We start from the raw sequence: 18094 nt of genomic DNA, 5'->3' as shown, positions 1-18094 counted from the left end.
GTGGCGCTTATTACCAATCACTCACCTGTTGTGTTGCCGTGCCACCGTAATATGCTCCGTGTGAGGATATAGAAAATATATCGCGACAGATCTACTCCATACAATCCTCTCATGATAACACGGGAGTCTTTCATCACAAGCTCGACAAGGCGTCCGTCTTTTATCAAACACATCTCAAGTGCCTCTCATGTCTGTTTGTATTTCTTTTTCTGCTTTCTAGTCTGCCTACCGGGGATCACCGGTCAGTACTGTCTCTGTTTTATTTATACTTTTTGTGCATGTGACATAGTTCTAAGGATATACACATTTCTTAGGGTTTACACACACACACACATATATATATATATATATATATGTATTCCCCCTGTTCCATCTTACAGTGTTTATAAATGTTTTTACTGTTAAAGTGGGCTTTTGCCAAGGTTTTATAATGCAAGTCTGAACGCCTTCCATTGTGTTACAGATCAAGCTGGTGAACATTAACTCCACAGATATTGTTGACGGTCGACCGTCCATCGTCTTGGGTTTGGTGTGGACAATCATCCTCTATTTCCAGGTAAAATTAGTCTGCACAATCAATCCCTCAGCACCTGGACTCTTAAGTTAAGGCTTTTTATAGCGGTATGCTCCCTGCATATTTTTCAAGACAGTAAAAATGCTAATCCAGATAAGGAGGAAGGAGACGAAAGCTGGGGAAATCAATTTTTGCACTGCGTCCACATTGGACGGGAGCAGTTGCTACCTCGGGCATTTTCACTCATGCATGCATCAACAAGAGCTTAATAAGAATCACTGAACTTTTTTGGCGGCACAAGCACAATATGTAGCCTGGCTGATTGTGAAAAATACAGATGACGGAAATGTATCACACTGATAGCATCATTTCAGCTGTGAACCTTTTCACTGCCATTGACGGTTATAGTTATGTCAAAGAGCCGTTCTTACTGGGCTGACACGACTACTTTATTGCAAAAAAAATAAAACAAAAACTCATTCAATCCCAAAGACAGATGTTTTCGTCTTTACAGAGCACAGACATTAAATCCCTGGTACTTATTTACACATTGATTTAAATATGCTGGAAAGGGAGGAAGTGAAAATAGCTGGCATTGAATGAGTTAAAAAGCTAATACCTGTACTGATAAAAAAATGCTAATGACATGTTTTGGGTTTTTTTAATTTCTCCTTGCATCTGCAGATCGAGGAGCTGACCTGCAGTCTACCACAAATCCAGGCCCTGTCGGGCAGCTCTTCCTCACTGAACGGTTCCACCAGTAGCACTGAGAATGCCAGCCCACCCGTGAAAAAGAAGCCCCTCCCACCCGTACAGGGTGGCGCCCGGAAGGCCCTCCTTCGATGGGTCCAACGGACAGCCGCCAAGTGTGTAGTCCCCCCCCCCCCCCCCCCCCCCACAGATTATGAAAATGGAACCTGTATTAGCCCATTAGGCATTTTAACTCATTCAACGCCATAGATGTGTTTACTTCCAGTGATACTTATATACAATTGCTGCTTTTAAAAAAGTAACCTGCAAATACCTGCCATTTGGCTGATCATTTTCAGCCGTAGTTTGTAGGACCATAAACGGGCACCCGATGAATTGGTTGGGCCCTAAATAGCCTCACTTTAGTATTTCCACTGTTTTTTCCAGGCGTCTGGGAATCGAAGTGAAAGACTTCGGACCCAGCTGGCGGACAGGTTTAGCGTTCCTTGGTATTATCCACACCCTCCGGCCCAATCTAGTCAATCTGGAGCGTTCAAGAAGGAGGTCCAATCGAGAAAATCTACAAGAAGCTTTTCTGTTGGCTGAAACGCACTTGGGCATCGCACAACTTCTTGAACCCGAGGGTGAGTCGCATTCCTGCAAAAATGTTCTCGATCCCTCAAACGTTTCGATTTGCTTTTTTTTTTTTTTTTTCCCCTCCAAAAATACGATTTTCAATTTTCGCAGATTTTTCCAACTTCAATTGATCAGTAAAATCCTGGAACCACTCAGCCCTAGATGAAAAGCTATTTGAATTGATTTTCCCACACTATACGAAGGAGGTGAACTAAACACAAGAGTAAAATTGTGGTTGTCAGCTTTAACATCACATTAGCGGTCATGCTGCCAGACCATCTGTGCCCGCTCATGCCAGCTCTCCAGCATAAACGCTGACAAATCAAGCCTGACATCAGCTTAATTGGGCTCCATTAGGCTGCGCCATTCGCGACAATGGCAAATAAAAGGTCCAAAGACCATTTGGCTCCGTAGCATTGAAGGTTGATTTCAAATCTACTTGATGTCATTTGTCAGACGTGGACGTGCACAAGCCGGACGAGAAATCCATCATGACGTACGTGGCCCAGTTCCTGAGACATCATCCCGATCGAGAGCGCGGCGCCTCGGAGGGACGAGCGGCAGGAGAAGAAGAGGAGGAGGTAAACAGCTGTCACAGTGATTTAATTATTTCTCCCCACGCCTTGTCTTTATATACAGTGTGTATGTGTGTTTTTGTGTGTGTGTGTGTGTGTGTGTATATACTATTATAAAGTATAATACCTCGAGCTAGTTACATGCATGCTGTGAAATGTGTCATGTAATGGAAAAATAGGTAAAAAAAAAAAAAACAACAAACGAAGTAACCAAGTGTCTGTTTTTTACTTTTTTACTTATGACGTTTTTGTGCAAAATCCAACTAAAATCTTCTCGTGCTTCTGCTGATGGTGTCCCAATTTTGCACGTGTGTGTCCGGCTGGCGCGGTGACCTCTGTCCTTGTCTCGTTGCTTGCCGCGCAGGCGTCCGTCCCGCAGCATGGCCTCCTCGCTCCTCGCGATATCGAAGAAATGTTGGAGGTAGGATGCACTTAGAGTAGCCATTTATTTCTCTCACTACCAATCGAATGCTATCTTACCTGATGTCATGTTAGAAAAAGCCTGCGGGCTTTTCTGAGCTATGATTCCAATATGACAAGATGTCATATTGCCATTTGTGTTAATGTTACCGCTCGCTCCCTTTAGGAAGGGCCGCCCCCAGGCGAGATTTTACACGGTGCCCCCTTTCATCAACTATGTATATACTCTTAGAAGTCTAAAAAAAAAAAAAACCAAAACATGTCATTCATATAATAACTCGTTTTATGATATAATTTTTAAATAATTTCATGACTCTTTTTGTTCTGTCAAACAAATCGGAGAGTGACTACATTTTTTTACAGGCAAAACAAAAGAATGTAAATGGAGGGCATTGTCTATATTTTTTTAATGTAAATCCAGCTGACATATATTTATTAGTTATTGTTTTCACCCTTTACTGTTTAACATTAACTCATTCAGTCCCAAAGACATTTTTCCAAAGAGTCCAGATATTAAATCTCAGTCGCTCATATTTTTTTTTCAACTGTTGGCTGAAAAATGGCTGTTAGTTATTGAGTTAAGTGTTGAAGTAATCACATTAGCTACTGAAGAATGACAATAAATAAACACATACTTTTGCATTTTCTGTTGCATTTGTTGACATTGTTTTGAGACCAGCAATCAAAATCGAAAGTCTTGGACCAAATAAAGATGTGAATACTCGAATTAGCTGAGGATTAAGTTGTCATTAAGAATCAAGTGTAGGACTGGGCCCCCCACAGGAAGAAGTGATAAAAGCCCAATAGACCACAGTATTATCATCATGGTGACTTGAAATCCACAGAAATGCAGAGACAAAGTCGCCTGTTTAAGCAACGTTTCTGGCAGCTGTTTTGACATTTTGTCCAACCGAGAACCGCGTAGGCTTAGCAATGCACTTTTAATGGCGCCTACTCTCACCCTCTTCATCCATTCCCGCCGTCATCCTCTCATCAATCCTTCAACTTTGTGCGTTTCCACCTCTTCTCTGTCCCGTCTCATCTTTGTCTGCTTTTCATTTTTCTCATTTTCCCCCAATTTCCATATCCATATCCCCGCTCATCTTTCACCCCCTCCTTGTGTCAACCTCCTGTAGAGAGAGCAACGAAAGAGCCTGAGGGAGTTTAAAATTTGGCTGGACCAGCTGGAGAAAGACGTGCTTCACGCCCAGGAGACCGAGGCCGACCTTGCGCTGCACTACCAGGTTGGAGTCTCCACGCTATGTGTGTGTTTCGTTTGGAGTGGACACACTGGGCACAGACACTCCCATTATTAGCTTAATCTGCTGCGGCATTACATTGAGGGGATCAGACGACAGCTCCGTCATATTTCCAGTCTGTCTGGCTTATTCCGCCAAGCCCGTGGATGAATTCTGTTTCCACCACGGAGTGGGCTGTCCCGATTCGCTCTAATCACGAGGGATTTTCACTGGCAATTAGCAGCAGGTTTGTAGGGAAAGCCTGATAAGAGGGAACCGCCTAAAAAGCACTTTGGATGTTTTCATACAGGCAGAGATGGAGATTTATATTTTTCACAAAAAAATAAAAGAATATACGACATTCTTGAACCTCCACAGTACTAAAACTATGTAAATTTGAAGGCCACACTGAAAAGTGGGAAAAAGTTGTTTTTTTTTTGCTCGTAATCAGTAGTTGCGGAGACCCCAAATGACCGCGTTGTCCTCGTAATAAGAGAACTTATCTCTGACGATATTACCACCAAAATGTTTTTGTTAAACGAGACAACATGCCTTTTTTTTGTATAGTTATTCAAGAGTCTGCGTGTGCAGCTGGAGATGCGGAGGAAGCACATGGAGGATTGCTTAAAGTCAACGCAGAAGGACGGAATGCTCACAGTAGATCAGGCTCTGGTCAAACAAGCTTGGGAACGAGTCTCCAACAGGGTGAGGAAACGCACATGAAGCATGACATATGTGACATCATGTATACCTGCACAATGCATCCATCCATGGTCTTCATTTGGACACAATGGCATAGTACTGATTTGATTTTAGCTTCTGGACTGGCATTTGCTGCTGGACACGTCTCTTCCCGCTCCTTTGGATGAGCTCGGGGCCTGGCTGCACCACACCGAAGGAGCTTTGAGACAAGATATCAGCGCACAACAAGCCGACGACCAGCCGACCGTCAGCAGAGCCTTGGAACGACACAAGGTTGGCGGCAAACGCGGCATAGAAATAGCGCAGCCAGGTTGTTTTGATGTTTTGCGCCTATTGACTTCACAGGATGTGCTCAAGAGTCTTGAGCGTCACCAGCAGGTCTTCCAGAGGATCCATAAGGACAGAAGTATCGATGGTGTCTCTGTGCCGCCTGAGCAGCTGCAAGACATGGCCGAGAGGTGAGCAAGTGAACGAGTAATGTTTTCCATCACGCAGGCGCTTCAGAGGTTTCAAATCAGTAAATGAATTTACTTTTTTCTAGGTTGAATTGCATCTCCACGTCTTGCAGCGTCCAGCTGGCTAAAATGGAATTCCTACAGCACAAAAACCGAATGGAGGCCTTTCTCACAGAGGCGGAATCCAAGCTTAAATCCTGGATCGTCAAATATGGCCGACAAGAGTGTGTGGAGCAGATGCTTCGTGATTATGTCGTAAGCTCCGGATAGATAGTTGCATCCTTCCCGATTTGCAAAAAGTTGATATTTACAAATGACTGTCTATGTCTCCACCAGGTTTTTGTGGAGAAGCAGTATTTCTTTGAAAATTACCAAACGTTGTACCAGTCATTAAAAAGTGCCGCTGAGGTTTATGTCAGCGCTGAGAGCTCAGGTGGGTGAGGAATACTAACCATTAAAAAAAAAAAAAAAAAACTGAAAATGACATCACAGTTCCGCAGGGTTTGGGTAACAACCAAGCTCAGTTGACCCTTTTTCTATGTTTTGTCATGTGACACTCACATGCTGAACTGTGATTTTGACCTGAGCCCTTAGTAACTGTAATTTCATTTTCATTTGACAGCAAGTGGCAAAATTGCTGCCTCCAGAGATGGATAAATATAGGCAGATTTCACTGCTTTACCCTTGTGCGATATATTGTCTAATCTTTTCATGAAAGAAGACACTAGGGAGCTGAAATTTTACCCGGAGAGTGAAAACAGGCTCGACTTCCCCTTGAGTCGTCACCTTGTGTACACTGTATTTGGTTAAATGTGCTTCCTATATCTCAGCAAATGTCATCAGCATGGCTACCAGCACCGCAGCTGTCTGCTTCCACGTCTGCAGGCGAAACAGCTAAATGAGCTTCCTCCACCAGCTCAGTAGGGAATACTACCCCAATTGCTAGTTTGGGGACGCCGCTCCATTTCTGCACATCTCCGGGCGCAAAAACTGAGCGAGCGTGTTGGTTTCATTATTACGTTTTTAGGGTTTTGTCAGCTGTAGGCGATGCAAGAGCTGAAAAGTCAGCCAGGACACCTGAGGCTTCACTGGTAGATTTCACAAATGAGGTGCACCCACCCCAGAGTCTGGATGGGCCAATTTGTTGTTTTTATTTTTATATATATATATATATATATATATATATATATATATATATATATATATATATATATATATATATATATGTATATATATATATATATATATATATATATATATATATGCATTTAATGTCAAAGAGAAAGCATTGAAAAAAGACACCTGGGAGCTGAAATTTCACCCATATTGTGACAACATGCCAAAGTTCAACTTGGCACGCCCACTTAGTTATCACACTACCAGGAGCGCACCATCCCGTGGCTAGAATGATGCGGAAGAAATGAACACACGGGTATTGTCACTCGATGAATTTGTCTTTTCCTCCCCCAGCCGACGAGGGAGAGTCGGGGGTCTCCCGGTTAGTGCGGGATGTGGCGGCCCAGTGGAGGAGCCTGTCCATGGAAGTGCGCAGCGTGAGGAGCATGCTGGAGGAGGTGCTGTCCAATTGGGATCGCTACGTCTCCACGGTGGCCCGATTCCAAACCTGGCTGGAGGATGCGGAGGGAGCCCTGAGACAGCCGGAAAATACGAAGCAGGTATGTAAAGTCTCAACCGGGTTAGCCCGCTTTCGTGGAGTAGTAGAACAAAAGTATGAACTGAAGTCATTGGCACACACTGAAAAGACTTCATTTATCACATTGCCTTGACAACGGATTTGTCGACTAATTACTATTATTGTTTCTTCATTTGAATCCACCGCTTTGTCTCTTTTTCTGATGAGCTCTCTTCTTTCCACTTGTGTGGCGGGCGTCTTTGTCTCCCTTAATCGTAGGCTTTTTTTTTTTTTTAACCATCTTTCTTTGTGTCTCTAATCGCCTCTGCTTGTCTCTTCATCTCTCCCCCATCTTTTTTCATGCCAGGAGTTCTTCAGAAATCTCAGCCACTGGATGGATCAGCACGCCGTCATGAACGACGCAGGCAATTTTCTCATTGAGACGTGTGACGAAACTGTCTCGTTTGAGCTCAAGCAGCAGCTACTTCTTCTGAATGGACGATGGCGAGAGCTTTTCCTGACGGTCAAACAGGTAGTCACTAAAAAAGGTTGATCAAAAATGGTCGCCCAAAAATGGCTGATAATGATGTCGCCAATGGCCCACGTATTAAACAAATTCTCATTTTTTTATCATGTTTTTGTGGTGTTATAAAATATAACATGGTACACCCTCAAAACCTGATACACGGTCACAGATGTATCATTGCAGCACATAGGCCTATCACCTCAATCAAACCTTGAATTTAACCGTAGAAAATGATGACTCCGACCTAGTCCTTAACTCATTTATTGTCTCCTTTATTGTAGCACGGCCAAGTTGATGAGTTGCAAAAGTGGCGAAAAGACCACGTGAAGGCCATGTCCACTTTGACAGAACTTCTGGATACAGCCGAGGCCAGGCTCAGCGCTCCAGTACAAGTGTCTTTCCTCGGTGTACGTGCCTTTTTGCAAGATGTGGAGGTGAGAAAAGAACACTCTGACATTATATGCTCAAAGGTTTTCGAAAAATCCTTCAAAAAGTCCTTCAACGCCGCCACAGACAAATTCTAGACATACTTCAGGTGCCTCAATTTCTATGTCCATACACGCTTTTAAATCTATTTGACGACTGCCGGGCTCACGAGATGTCGGAAGGTCGAATCGGCGCGACCCTTTACTTTGAATCTCTCGTTTCAGAATACCAAGCAAAAGGTTATCGCCATGGAGACGCAGTACAAACTGGTCGGCCGCAGCGCTCAGCTCCTCGCCAAGGATGCACCGCACGACGAGGCCGCGGGGGTCATCGCTGCCATGACGACTGCCAAGAGTCGGTTGAGCTGGGTGGGTTTTATAGCGGCGCCACATGATTTTATTTTTATCAAGAGTCCTGTAATATTTGGTTTTACGTTTTTTAAAAATCCACACTCAAACGCAGGTAGTCATGTTCATAATTTTTTTTTCCGACCAAAGAATGACTGGTACTAAGTACCGTATTTTTTGGACTATAAGGTGTATTGGAGTATAAGCCGCACTGACAAAAAATGTTACAGAAATTTGATTTTTCTTATATGTATGCCGCGCCTGACTTTAAGAAGGTAACATTAGATCATTTACGCAGAAAAATGATACATAGATGTTTTTAAAGTTTTTGTTTTATTAAAAAGAACATTAAAACTGCTTGGTAACAGCAACATCATGCCTTGAACACAGACTGACATGCCTGGACTTTTAGAAATAAGAGCACCGCTAACATATTTTCAACATAAAACCTCAGATTGTTAGAATACAGGATGAACACATCAGTAACATGCCAGATTGTCTTTACTAGTGGAGAGTGCCCTCTACTGGCGAATTAATGAGGAGTTTAAACTGAAATAATGTGCCGATAACCTCTTCTTCTGTCTCCTTTTGTTTGCTGAGAGATTGCTCTGTGGCGGCCAGTAAAAGAAAAAAAAAGATAACGACAGATAAACCGAACTGATGTAAAACGTGAAAACAAGTAGCGGCTTATAGTTCAAATATTTTGGTAATCTCTGAAGCATTGGACGAGTTCAAAATCAACCGTAGCCCTTGAGCTCAAAAGTTCTCGAATAACGTCCCTCAATTTCCTTTCATTTTCGGCCTGAACGATTGTGTTTTCAGGTGAGAGAGCGTTGTCCCATCTTAGTGAGGGAATGTCACGCCATTCTGCCTTTGCTGGAGGAGATGGACAAACACATCTCCGTCTTTTATCAAGCCCTGGAACGGGCCAGTCGCATTACTGGCAGAGCTGCAGAAACGCTGAGCCCAACCCTGCACAGACAAAAATGTCAGGTCTGTGTGATGATTCAGTTAACTGAAAACATGTGCAAGGAATACGTCCTTATTGTCAAATATTTGCAAAATGTCCTCAGGACTTGTTGAACCAACAGCAGAGTTGCAAACGTTGTCTGGCGGTGATCGAGAGGAACCACAACACGGTGCAGAGGGCGCTCTCCAACAGCAAGATGCTTCGGAACTTGGACACCGGACTGATGCAGAAGACTGTGGCTGAAGTTCAAGGCTCGGCGCAGGTTCGAATCCCCAAATGAGTCTTGACATCATCATTATCTAGTGTTGTCTAGAAATGAAGAAATATGATATACCACAAAAACAATTTGAAGCACAACTTCAGAGGAACTTGCTCATGGTGGCTTCTCTCGTTCCTCTCAGGTTCTGTTGAAGGAGGTCGGGGAGTGGAGGAGGCGAGAAGAGTCCAACAATTGTCTGAGGAGGAGGTTTGAGGAGTCCAGACAGGATTTGGAGGCAGTGCTGAAGAGAGCGCAGGACTGCTTCGGAGAGTCAGGGGACCCCGAGGATTTACTGAAGAAGCACACAGTGAGATCAAGTTCAAAAATGTCATTTGAAAGACACCGCAGTGGATGAGCAGTTTGCATGTCTGCCTCTCAGTTTTGAGGTGCAGGGTTAGAACCTCGGACAATTTAGGACAGATTTGCAGTCCACATTAAAAAATATACACCTTAGCAATGACATCAGAGTAAATCTATTGGGCGCTACGTAAGTACTTTGAGACGATGCCTTGACATCATCTCTACATCATCGCTTGTTTGGCTTTGCCTTTTAACTTGTTACGTTGTAACAAGTCTTTTCCCAACTTTTTTTTCTTTTTTTTTTCTTCTTTTTTTTATTTTCACACAGGACTTTTTTAACCAACTGGATCAGCGCATGCTAAGCGTCTTTCTGAAGGCGTGTGACGAGCTGACTGACATCCTTCCAGAAGAGGAGCAACGGGGCCTACAAGAAACAGTCCGCAGGCTGCACAAACATTGGAAGGTCAACAAATTGACATGCTTTCGTCTTTAAAATTCAGTTCATAATAGATCCTTCATTAACACAGCCAAGATGCCCCCTATTTTGTTTTTTAAGTCACTTTTAACATACATTACTGGAAAATTGGTGATGTCACCCAGACAGAATGGAACGCTTACTTCTGCCCACATTATGCTATTCATATCCATGTGTTCACTGACACAGTAAGCCCATAGAGATGTAATTAAAACATGTTTTTAACACACATACATTTAGTACAGTTTTAAGTATATTCATTCATAAACATTAACTCTGAATGAATAAATATAATGCAATGTGAAAAAATCATAACTGAATTGCATTCACAACCAAACAAGGGGAAAAAGTCATACAAGATTTTGGTCATTTAATACATAAAAATAGAATGAATTACCTCATTCGCTGCCATCGATGGAAAAAGACGTCCAAGATCCATTTATACTGGACTTGCAGTAAATAGATTTAACATTCACTGTCATTGGTAGATATAAGAATTTAAAAAAAATAACTCGGCACGTTGCAAATGACTTAACGACAACACAAAAACAACCTAAGTAATAATTATTAGAAAAGCTATTGCCTATACAATAGTACAGAGGCAAAATTCACCAAAATATAATTGAAATACAAAACATGAAAATAAAACAAAAAAAACATCTTAATAATTACAATAATTTAATACACCATTGATAGTAACTTTTACGACTGTACTTCACAAATAAGTGAGAGTAAGAGAGAACAATAGAGAATATTGGAGATTTTTTTAAAGTTAAAAACAATTGCACATTTAAAAATGAGTTAAACACGCATAATATTGAAGCAATGCCTCCATTTTTGTAGTTAGTTAACATTGCTGCACACTGTATATTACAAAGCTTTTTTGTTCGGTTGCACTTCAATCCACAAAAGAGTCTTGAATTGTTAAAAATATACCCGGTCTTACATTAAAAGTGAGTATAATCAATATAAAGGGACAATTTTCACATATAGGTTGTGTTGCACATTTCTATTGGCTCATTCAAGCTTGGGAAGCACTGCTTTACCTCGTGTTGTTAAAATAGTTCAAACAAAACAAGGCGCACCTTTAAACGGCTTATGTTGTGTCTGTCACAGGACATCCAGGGTGAGGTACCATCGCACCTCCTGCGTCTGGAAGTAGAGGTGGAGCGGTGTCGAATAGATGGCGTCCTCCAAGAGTGCCAAACGGAGCTGGACAGAGAACTCCACATCTTGTCTGACTCGTCCACCGGCGAACATGTGATCCAAGAGCACAGAGTAAGCCTCCAGTAGTTCTACATCCCTGCTGACTGCCAGAGGCGAGGTTAAAAAAATCACTGGAAAAAAAAGGTTTCTGTGTTCAGCGCCGCGTCCCTCGGTCTTGTCTGCAGACGTTCTTCAGGGAACGCGGACCTCTGGCTGTGTGCGAGAAGCGGCTGAGGAAGATGGAGGATCTTTGTCACAAGTTGCCCGACAACGACGCGGCTTATCGAAGGCTGGAGTCCACCAGGAGGGCCGTGGAAGACGTCGCCGAGCGCATCAGGGTCACCGGCGTCCGATTGGAGCAGCATCCTGATAAGTGGAAAGAATGGAATGATAGGTGGGCGTTGATTTTTCTTTTAATTCTATCGGGATCTCTACATTATCCATTAGTAGAAGAATATTTGTGCAAAAACATGCAATACGTTTTCACAAAACCGGGCTATGTCACAGAATTGTACACATTTTTGACAGAAATGTCAGACATTTTGGAATTTCTACCAAAAGCAACCTCCTTAAAGTCTCCACTTTCATTTCCCAGCAGCCAAAAGGTTTAAATTGTAATTGAAGTTGTAGGACTTTTCGCAGGTTCCCACAAAGTGTTATAAAATTAAAGGATTAGTAGACGACTTGCACCATTGAGAGATGAATGTGCCAAATTTTTACTTTTTCTTCCATATCATTCTGTCAGTAGTTTAGCTTAGATATGGCACTCACACTGGTAGATAACTAAGCTGTCGTGCCACCTTGAACTTTGATATGTTGTCACCATCGGGGTGAAATTTCAGCTCCCTGGTGTCTTTTTTCAATGCTTTCCCTTTGAAATGTAAAAATCTAAGGATCGTACAAAATACCACACAAGAATATATCAATATATTTTCATTTCCAGAGACATAAACCCGATTTGTAAAAACGCATCAAATACCCTTACAGTGTATTTTTATGTTATTGTTTGTGTTCACGCAGATTTTGTGAGCTTTCTGACTGGCTGTCATCTCAAAGGAGACATCTTAAGGAGACAGCAATAACTTGCAGCCATCCAGAGGAAATTGATGCTGCTGTGAACGTAAGCCAGCATACTGAATGCATGCAATATCCTTTCAGTTGAAAACCACCCGGGGGGGAATTAATAAATTGTCATCACCATAGAAATGTAATGTTAGCACAAATGCTAATTTGTAAGCATACTTACAGTACATGTCTGGGCAAGCAAATCGAGTCCACCTCAGATAGAAATGGCAATATGCAATTAGTCCTTAGGACTTAGTGTGATTTTGCTTCAATTTATTTTAGGCATTGCGAGAAGAAGCGGGAGACGCCAGAGAAAAGAGCCTCCTGTGGCTCAAAAGTCATCTCTCGAGCCTGACCGACGGGAGCCCGGAGGTGGAGACGCAGCAACAGCGAAGCGCCCTTGACAAACTCTCAGCCGACTTTAAGGAGCTGTTGTCACTTTGTCAGGTATTCCCAGATTTGATGACGTTCTTGACCGTTCTTCGGTCCGACCTCTTTGCATTCCTTGGCTCACAGGAAGGCGGCGAGGTCTCGGACGCATTCCAGTTCGAGGAGCTCAGGGAGGAAGTGCGCGGCGCTCTGGAGGAGGTCCTGAGAGCCGGGAAGGAAGCCGGAGAGCAGATCGGCAGGATCCTGGATGCCGAGGACCTCAGGGAAGCCCAGGAACTATTTCTTATTCATCAGGTGTGGATGCAAAAGTGACGGTCAAATTACATTTGACACTCAATGGCAAATTCATGAAGTGCTCTTGTTTTGAGTTTTGATTATCATGTTTGTTTGATGGGATTCTGTGGAGCTGAATTCTGTTCACTTGTTTCTATTTAGTTCTGTTCCATTTTCTCCAATTCGGTTGAGTTGAGTTTTGTTCACTTTTGTTGAGTTCTGTAGAGTTGGGTTCTGTTCAGTTGTTCACTTTTGTTCAGTTGAGGTGTTTTTTTTCTTCTTCTGTTGAGAACTGTTGCGTTCAGTTCACTTCTGTTGAGATCTTTTCTGTTTTGTTCATTCATTTTTGTTTATTTCAGTTTTTTCCTGTTTCGTTCAGTAGAGATCCGTTTGCTTCAAGTTAGCTCATTTTTGTTCTGGTTAGTTCAGTTTTTCCGTTTAGTTAAATATTTCCCAATAAATTACATTTTTCCCCTCCGGTTGATTTGAGTTGGCTGGTTTTGGACCACGCGACACATTTTTCAATCATTGTCTTGTAATGTTTCTCGTGTCCGCTCCTATTTTTAGAAATGTTGTCGTGTCTGCATTACAGCAACACCTGAAAGAACTGCAGGCTCTCAGGAGGGAGGCGGACCTTTTGGTGTCCCACTCGGAGCAGCTCCATACAGGAGAGTCGCTCAGTCGCTCTGTGCATGAGCTGGAGAAACGTGTCCGAGAAGTGGACCGCCAATTCAGCGCTAAAGAGCACAGCCTGCAGGTAGTCTCCGTCTGTGGGTTTTTCACAAGCGTGATCATTTGTGCTACTAATCTGTCCACGCACATCCAGCTGTGCTCATTGATTGCGCCACAACCAGGCTTAACCACCTATTTATTGATTCTTGCACGGTGTTTAGATGCTGTCGAAGCTTGTGTAAATTTGGTAATCTGGAATTTGTACTTCAATTGAGTGTTTACATTAAAAAAGTAGACATTTCATTGTATTCATGTCAAAAAAATGTACATCACTAACTATTTCATGTGCGCATTTTTTTTTTTTTTTTAATTTGAGTTTAAATCTTGGTTAAAGTTGAGGTGTTGTTCTTCTATTTTGTCTCCAGGCTACTCTGAGCTCCTGGCAGAACTTTGAAACTGAGTGGGAAATACTTCAAGTGTCCATTAGTGACATTACCATTGAGTTGCACAAAGAGCTTATATTCACCAACCTGGACAGCCTGAAGAGTGAACTGGACCACTCCAAGGTCTCAACATATTGATTGTGTCTTCCTGAGACCCAGACTGTTTATTTGTGTCCACTGTTGTGTCCATTTTGTCTCTGCAAGACCGCAAAGTGAATTGCATCCCACCCAACCACATGGCACAGTATTATGATCATTTTCTTCCCCATCATTCTCACAGTATTTTAACCACTCAGTGGTCATGCCATGTGGAACTTTGACGGCACCACCAGGGTGAAATTTCAGCTCCCTGGTGCCTATTTTCAATGCTTTTTCTTTGATGTGAAATGCCTTCGATGTAAAGATCAAAGCATTGGACAACATACTGCACAAGAGTTAATATGGTAGCTTTAATGGGTCAAAAGATCTGGACTAAACCCAGATGTCCATTCCGGTGGACACAAATGACTCGAGATGGTCTCAGGAGGATATATTCAGCATTTCACTTCTAATATTGTGTCATTCTGATTGAAGGAGTTGTTCATAAAGCTTGAGGACTGCTGCGTGAGAGCAGACGTTCTCCTCGAAGAGGCAGCTGACCTTCAGCTGGGTCCTAAAAATCAAATTGCAGTTCTACATCAGGCCCAGTCCACCAGGGAAGCAGTCCAGCAGCTTCAAGACCACCTCAGCAAAAAGTTAGTTTAGTAGGAATAAAACAATAAAAACTATGTTTTTAGTATTTAGGGTCATAACGATCCATTTCCTTGCAGCGTTGTCCAGCTGGAGAGGACATGCTCGTCATGGGAGCGATTCAATGACCAATTTGTGACATTCTTCACGTGGATCAATGAAAACCACAGAGCACTGGATGCAATCGAACTTTCCTCACCCTCAGACCACTTGGACAAACATATATCCACAGTCGAGGTCTGTAAACTATTTTGTCAAAGCTGTCCATAGGTTATCAAGGCAGCCCCCCCCCCCCCCCCCCCCCCCCCCCCACACACACACACACACACACACTGAATATAAATTAACATTAGCAAAGGGAATGTAAGAATTCATCTCCTTGTAATAGCCTTGTCAGTTGTATGGAAATTATTTCATAATTTGTTTATATTATACAATACTATACCGTCGTTCGTCCCTAGGCTGTAGCAGAAGGTTTAGAGGCAAGGAAACCATCGCTGCTCCGCATGGTGGAGGACTCAGAGGCACTGTACAGGTTTGTGACCCCTGGAGAGACCGAATGTATTAAGACACGGGTCAGCCAGATGAGGCGTTCCTGGCAAGAACTGATGGAGAAGACAGAGGAGCTTGCAGCGCAGCTCCATCAGAGCGCCTCCTATAGGCAGAGGTGCAGCGATAACCTCCAGCAGGTATTCTTTAACATATGGAGACATAATAATTGTTATTATTTTTTGTTTTTACTTGATTTGTGTGTTTATTGCCCCCAGGTCAAAAATCTTATGAATGACGTCAAAGAAAAACTTGACTCTCCTGTTACATTTTGCTCGTCATCATCGCAGGCTTACAAAAACTTACAGAGTCATTTGGTAAGATTTTTTTTTTTTTTTTTAAGTACGATGGAAATGGTTGAAATCATACTTTGTCTTACCTACAGGAGTTGAGCCAATCGGTGGAGCTGCTGAAGCCCCGGCTAAGAACTTTGTGTGCAGCTGTGAAGAGGTTGGGCGGGGACGCCCAGCTGGAGCAAGAGCTTCCTCACCTCCACGAGCTGCAACAAGAGTTACTGGAAAAGGCCAACAAAAAACAATCAATATTAGAAGGCCTTCTCACACTATGGCAAAGGTATTTACTCAGATATTCTAAACGGACTTTATTTTTTTAACTTTCAAGCTGATATTAACTCATTTACTGACAGCACAGTAAAAATAAAACTTGGTCTTTGGCATGTCTAGGCGTCAATGGCAATGAATGAGTTAAATGCCACAAAATGTCATGACAATATTATTTATTGACTAAAAGCCATGCATTTTTTCTCAATTTATAGCAGTGAGGTATAGTGACATGTAAAATTATTCAACGCCATCTCAGTAGGAAAAAAAAAAGTCCCTTTGACGTCTATGGCAGTGAAAGAGTTCATGTTTAGCTTTGCTTTGACTGGTTTTGAAGTCTTAAACATATTCATAGGCATGGACATCTTTCAAAATGGTCATAAATTAAGCCGTCACAGCCCCGCTGAATATTATGATGGCTGATGTTGGCTGAATGAAATGACTGATGGCTAGCAGTAGCTATTACTTCTCACTGTTAACTAAGAGACAAATGCTATACTGACAAGTGACAACATGATCAACTATATCACAGCCACAGATGGGGTGTGCACACTTTTTCTAGTACTAAAGTAATCGATTACTTCATATGTTAAAATAACCAATGCCTCTACATATTACAGTACATAAAGTAATTGATGACCTTAGTACTCTTAGTATCTAATGTAATCAATCACTTTACTATCTTAGTTGTTATTTTATTACTACTATGACGACTATTATTTGGTGAGAAGAAAACTGCTCAGAAACAAATTCTGACTCAAGAGTTGAGTCTTATTATTTACTGTCTGAGTTCCTCTGCATGATATCTAATTACGATTTGTATGAGCACAGCTATTTCCTTTTGTTTATTGCTTTCGGTTCCACGCGCCCCTTCCCTTTTGTTCCCCAAATGAGCAAAGTCTTATCTTCGACTGCATCTTGTCTGCAGCACAGGCAGCCATGCTTATTTCTATTTCAATAACGCGCTTTTGTTAACATGGTTTTGTGTTCACAAGAGCCATCTTCTGCATTCTTTGTTTTATTCATGAGGAAATAACAATAACCCTGTCAAATGGTAAATGAGGCTTGTTTCTTTTTCCCCCCAGTTTGTACGCGATGCTTTTTACAAGTGGATTGTATTGGTGCTGCTAAACTTTTTTTTTTTTTGGTGGCCTTTTTCCTTCTTATCTGTTATATGTGTATGCATGGCTGCAAATCAAAACAGGATATTGTCGCAGTTTTATGACACAATTTGGGCCAGTCAGTATATTTGAATAAACATGTTTAATCCGCAGATTTGAAAAGGAAAAGTCGTCCATGAAAAGCTGGCTAGATGGATGCAGGTCTGCCTGCAATCCAGCCGGCGAGTTCTCTGCAGACAAGGTGAAGCTCGCGATGGAGCTACAGCATATCCAGGTATCTTTTTTTTTATTATTATTATCTGTCAAGGGTGCTACCGTTTGTTTTCCCAATTGAGAACATTGATTTTGCTCCTACAGGAATTGCAGAGCGAAATCCCCTCAAATGACGCCCTCCTTCAGGAACTGTTGAATATCGCGTCATGTCTCTGCCAGTCGGCGCCCGAAGCTCAAGTCCAAGATCTAAATAACGATCTCAGCCAACTGCAGGAGCGATACACGTTACTGAAGAAGAACATCACACACAGGCAATCACCTGCTTTTCATCCAATGATTTTTGGTCAATGTCAGACATGTCACGCTCGATTATTATTATTGTTTTAGGCGTGAACATCTGGATTGTCAGTTGTCGCAGCTGGAGCTTTTCAATGAAGCTGTTTTGTCACTGAGCCAAAAGAGTGAACATTTTCAGTCTGTCTTGAGAAGATCTCTTCAGGTTGATGTTACTGATCTCGACGGTGTCTTCGCAGAGATCCAGGTGAGATATTTCATCATTGCTTCTAATATTTTGACTTACAGATGTCCCTCGAGATATGAAATCTTTGGATGTTTTTTCGTACGTTGAGGTTTTCATAAACTTTGACTTTCGTATCCCTCGTTTCTTATAGTGGTGTTTCTTCGGATCTTGAGTTCAGAAATCTGTA

At 42.3% G+C, this 18094-nt stretch overlaps 1 protein-coding gene across 1 annotated transcript in view; it reads left to right on the top strand.

Moving 5' to 3' along the window:
- Positions 1-18094, top strand: part of syne1a (spectrin repeat containing, nuclear envelope 1a) — a 109428-nt gene that overhangs the window by 12152 nt on the left and 79182 nt on the right. The window contains exons 6-40 of the mRNA XM_088404054.1: positions 221-241; positions 464-556; positions 1199-1380; positions 1652-1848; positions 2297-2421; positions 2780-2836; positions 3972-4079; positions 4641-4778; positions 4890-5048; positions 5121-5233; positions 5317-5485; positions 5567-5663; positions 6701-6906; positions 7231-7395; positions 7671-7823; positions 8040-8183; positions 8985-9155; positions 9236-9394; positions 9534-9698; positions 10020-10154; positions 11283-11444; positions 11558-11766; positions 12393-12492; positions 12720-12884; positions 12954-13121; positions 13693-13857; positions 14198-14338; positions 14789-14949; positions 15025-15181; positions 15406-15633; positions 15712-15810; positions 15879-16066; positions 17328-17448; positions 17532-17698; positions 17775-17928. Coding sequence (XP_088260180.1) covers positions 221-241; positions 464-556; positions 1199-1380; positions 1652-1848; positions 2297-2421; positions 2780-2836; positions 3972-4079; positions 4641-4778; positions 4890-5048; positions 5121-5233; positions 5317-5485; positions 5567-5663; positions 6701-6906; positions 7231-7395; positions 7671-7823; positions 8040-8183; positions 8985-9155; positions 9236-9394; positions 9534-9698; positions 10020-10154; positions 11283-11444; positions 11558-11766; positions 12393-12492; positions 12720-12884; positions 12954-13121; positions 13693-13857; positions 14198-14338; positions 14789-14949; positions 15025-15181; positions 15406-15633; positions 15712-15810; positions 15879-16066; positions 17328-17448; positions 17532-17698; positions 17775-17928 — 5142 coding nt within the window. The remainder of the gene's footprint in view (positions 1-220; positions 242-463; positions 557-1198; positions 1381-1651; positions 1849-2296; positions 2422-2779; positions 2837-3971; positions 4080-4640; positions 4779-4889; positions 5049-5120; positions 5234-5316; positions 5486-5566; positions 5664-6700; positions 6907-7230; positions 7396-7670; positions 7824-8039; positions 8184-8984; positions 9156-9235; positions 9395-9533; positions 9699-10019; positions 10155-11282; positions 11445-11557; positions 11767-12392; positions 12493-12719; positions 12885-12953; positions 13122-13692; positions 13858-14197; positions 14339-14788; positions 14950-15024; positions 15182-15405; positions 15634-15711; positions 15811-15878; positions 16067-17327; positions 17449-17531; positions 17699-17774; positions 17929-18094) is intronic.

This window comes from Hippichthys cyanospilos, chromosome 20 (assembly GCF_059441005.1).
Source record: "Hippichthys cyanospilos isolate Australia breed blue-spotted pipefish chromosome 20, RoL_Hcya_1.0, whole genome shotgun sequence".
NCBI lineage: Eukaryota > Metazoa > Chordata > Actinopteri > Syngnathiformes > Syngnathidae > Hippichthys > Hippichthys cyanospilos.
The sequence above is the reverse complement of the archived record's forward strand: the minus strand, read 5'-3'. Positions and strand labels throughout refer to the sequence as shown.